Below are 2,174 nucleotides of genomic sequence, written 5' to 3'. Positions count from 1 at the left end.
TGAGGCTTTATCATTGCCTGCTAGTGCTGCTCCACACTGAATGTCTCTTAATTTACACCGCTTCAGCTCCTCGCTTGAAGACGCTATCCCCTTCAAAAAGGAGAAGTGGTGATCGGTCCTCTGCTAACTGTTCAGAGCTGAGATTGGTTCCAGTCTTTAAAACACAGCCAGCTGTGTTCCGCTCGAGTTTGCTCATTTGGAAAGCAAAAAGCAATGTCAACGCCTGTGGAATATGAGGACCTCCAAGCCCTGCATCTGCGAGTCATCGTCAGCCATGAAAGCAATGCTTCTCACACACCTCGAACAATGTGCGAAGCGTGTAATGAACGGCATCACACAACAAAAATCGTATCACATCAGGGAATGGACTGCCTGGGGACAGTTTACACTTTGTTAGTGTCTAGCAGAGTTATTACAATGACTGTCAAGGAAACCATGATCGTGCTGAGGTTCTCTCTGTACAAAACCACAGGAAGAAGTTCCTACTCAATTACTATTTTTAGAAAAGAGCGCTAATAAATATGAGTGCTCCTAACTGAAAAATCACTATCCCTTTCTCATAATTTCCTCCAGCTTTAACGAGAGTGAATTCAAGGAACAAATCTGCATATTAGAAACAGCAGTAGCTCACACTAGATTAATATTTTGTAGTATTTGGAAGTCTTTTTTAAGTTTGTAAAAATTAAAGACATGGCTTGCCAGCAGTGATGGCTTGTCATCAGCTGAAATCTTCCACGCAAGGTTCTTGCTTCTGGTCAATTGACTTTATAACCTTGTAATTCTACTTTTCATTTAGCAGCCAAAGTCATGGAAACCTTTGCAAGACTAGTGAAAAGCACATTTGCCAACATTACAAAACTCTCACAACCTGTTTTTGTGAAGATCCAGCACCACCACACACTGTATCAATAACATGGTGTGATCCTCTTGCAGGAAGATGTGCCTGTTTTCTTTTTGAAACCTGCCCTGTGATATCCCAGGTGCTTACTGGGTACCATTATGGTTTTATCAACTAAGTCTACAGTAATTCACCTTTGGGGAAGGGAATTTTATCTTCAGCAAGGTGCCCAAACTATTCCCTCTTTTGTCAAGAAGGCAGAGAGACTATAGAGAGGCTAGCAGAGGCTGCTTAAGGAGACAGCAAATAAAGTCAGGACTTGCTGAGGACTGGAGATGATTCCTCTTCATGCCCCAGTGTGCACTGGATGAGGAACCAGCACAGCTGGAGGGAGGGGTGTGAAAAGAGCCTCAGCTGATGATGGCCCATAACAGAAGAATCAGGTTCACTGTTTTCTTTCAAACCCTGAAGCAGAATCCAGGATTCTCACATCTAAACCTTCACCTGGCTGACTTTGCAGCAAGTACCTGTGCAACATCTGGATAGTGTTGCACCTTTCTTCTTTCTAAGTCTAGCCCCTAAAGACAAAAAGATACCTGTGACATGTAGAGGATGTCTGTGTGGTACTGAGACAGGATACTGACAGTACCCTTTCAGCGTGAGAGGACAGCTTACCATTTCCTCTATTTCACTGTACCTTTTTTAAAAAGGGAAAACATTCAAAAGATTTTTTTACAATTCAGATTTGCAAGAAAATGAAGTTAACACTTCCCTCACAATCTTAGTCTTGGCCTTTTATGCAGATTTAGTCTTCATTCCCTCCTTTACTCATTCTGTATAACACCCTACACATGGCTCACGTTGGTTTGTGTGCAATGCCTTTAAAACAGCTACTGAAGTCCCACTACCAAGCAGCTGCCTTGACTTTTGCAGTAAAAAGCTCTTGGCTTCTACCTGGAAGACATGAAAACCAGCCACACAGACTGCCCTGTGTGACAGCCCTGGCATGGTTGATTTAGAAGAAAATCAGCATAAGTAATGGGAAGCACAAAAGTTTTAAGCAGACAGCAAAAACCCATATTGCACAGGTTAGTACAGTTTCGGGAGCAATTCAGGTAGTTAGCAAACCATGGCACTGAGCCGTTCACAAATAAGCTGTGTGAGCACTTAACCTTGCTCAGCCCATCACTGTGTGTTTGCATCAAAAGATATCTGTTCAATAACTGCAGACCTTCCAAGCAGTCCTTTGAGCTCAGCAGCAAGTGAGAGCTTCTCTGATTGTCACCAGGGAAACTATGGACCCATTCTGCATGTGGTCAGCCTTCCAGAGATGACG

At 43.1% G+C, this 2,174-nt stretch overlaps 1 protein-coding gene across 1 annotated transcript in view; it reads left to right on the top strand.

Annotated features, from left to right (window-relative positions):
* The first annotated feature begins 213 nt into the window (after positions 1–213).
* The window catches only part of GABRB1 (gamma-aminobutyric acid (GABA) A receptor, beta 1), a 12,884-nt gene continuing 10,923 nt past the window's right edge, over positions 214–2,174 (top strand). The window contains exon 1 of the mRNA XM_010282144.1: positions 214–319. Coding sequence (XP_010280446.1) covers positions 214–319 — 106 coding nt within the window. The remainder of the gene's footprint in view (positions 320–2,174) is intronic.

Source organism: Phaethon lepturus, unplaced genomic scaffold, assembly GCF_000687285.1.
Source record: "Phaethon lepturus isolate BGI_N335 unplaced genomic scaffold, ASM68728v1 scaffold47452, whole genome shotgun sequence".
Taxonomy (NCBI): domain Eukaryota; kingdom Metazoa; phylum Chordata; class Aves; order Phaethontiformes; family Phaethontidae; genus Phaethon; species Phaethon lepturus.
The sequence above is the reverse complement of the archived record's forward strand: the minus strand, read 5'-3'. Positions and strand labels throughout refer to the sequence as shown.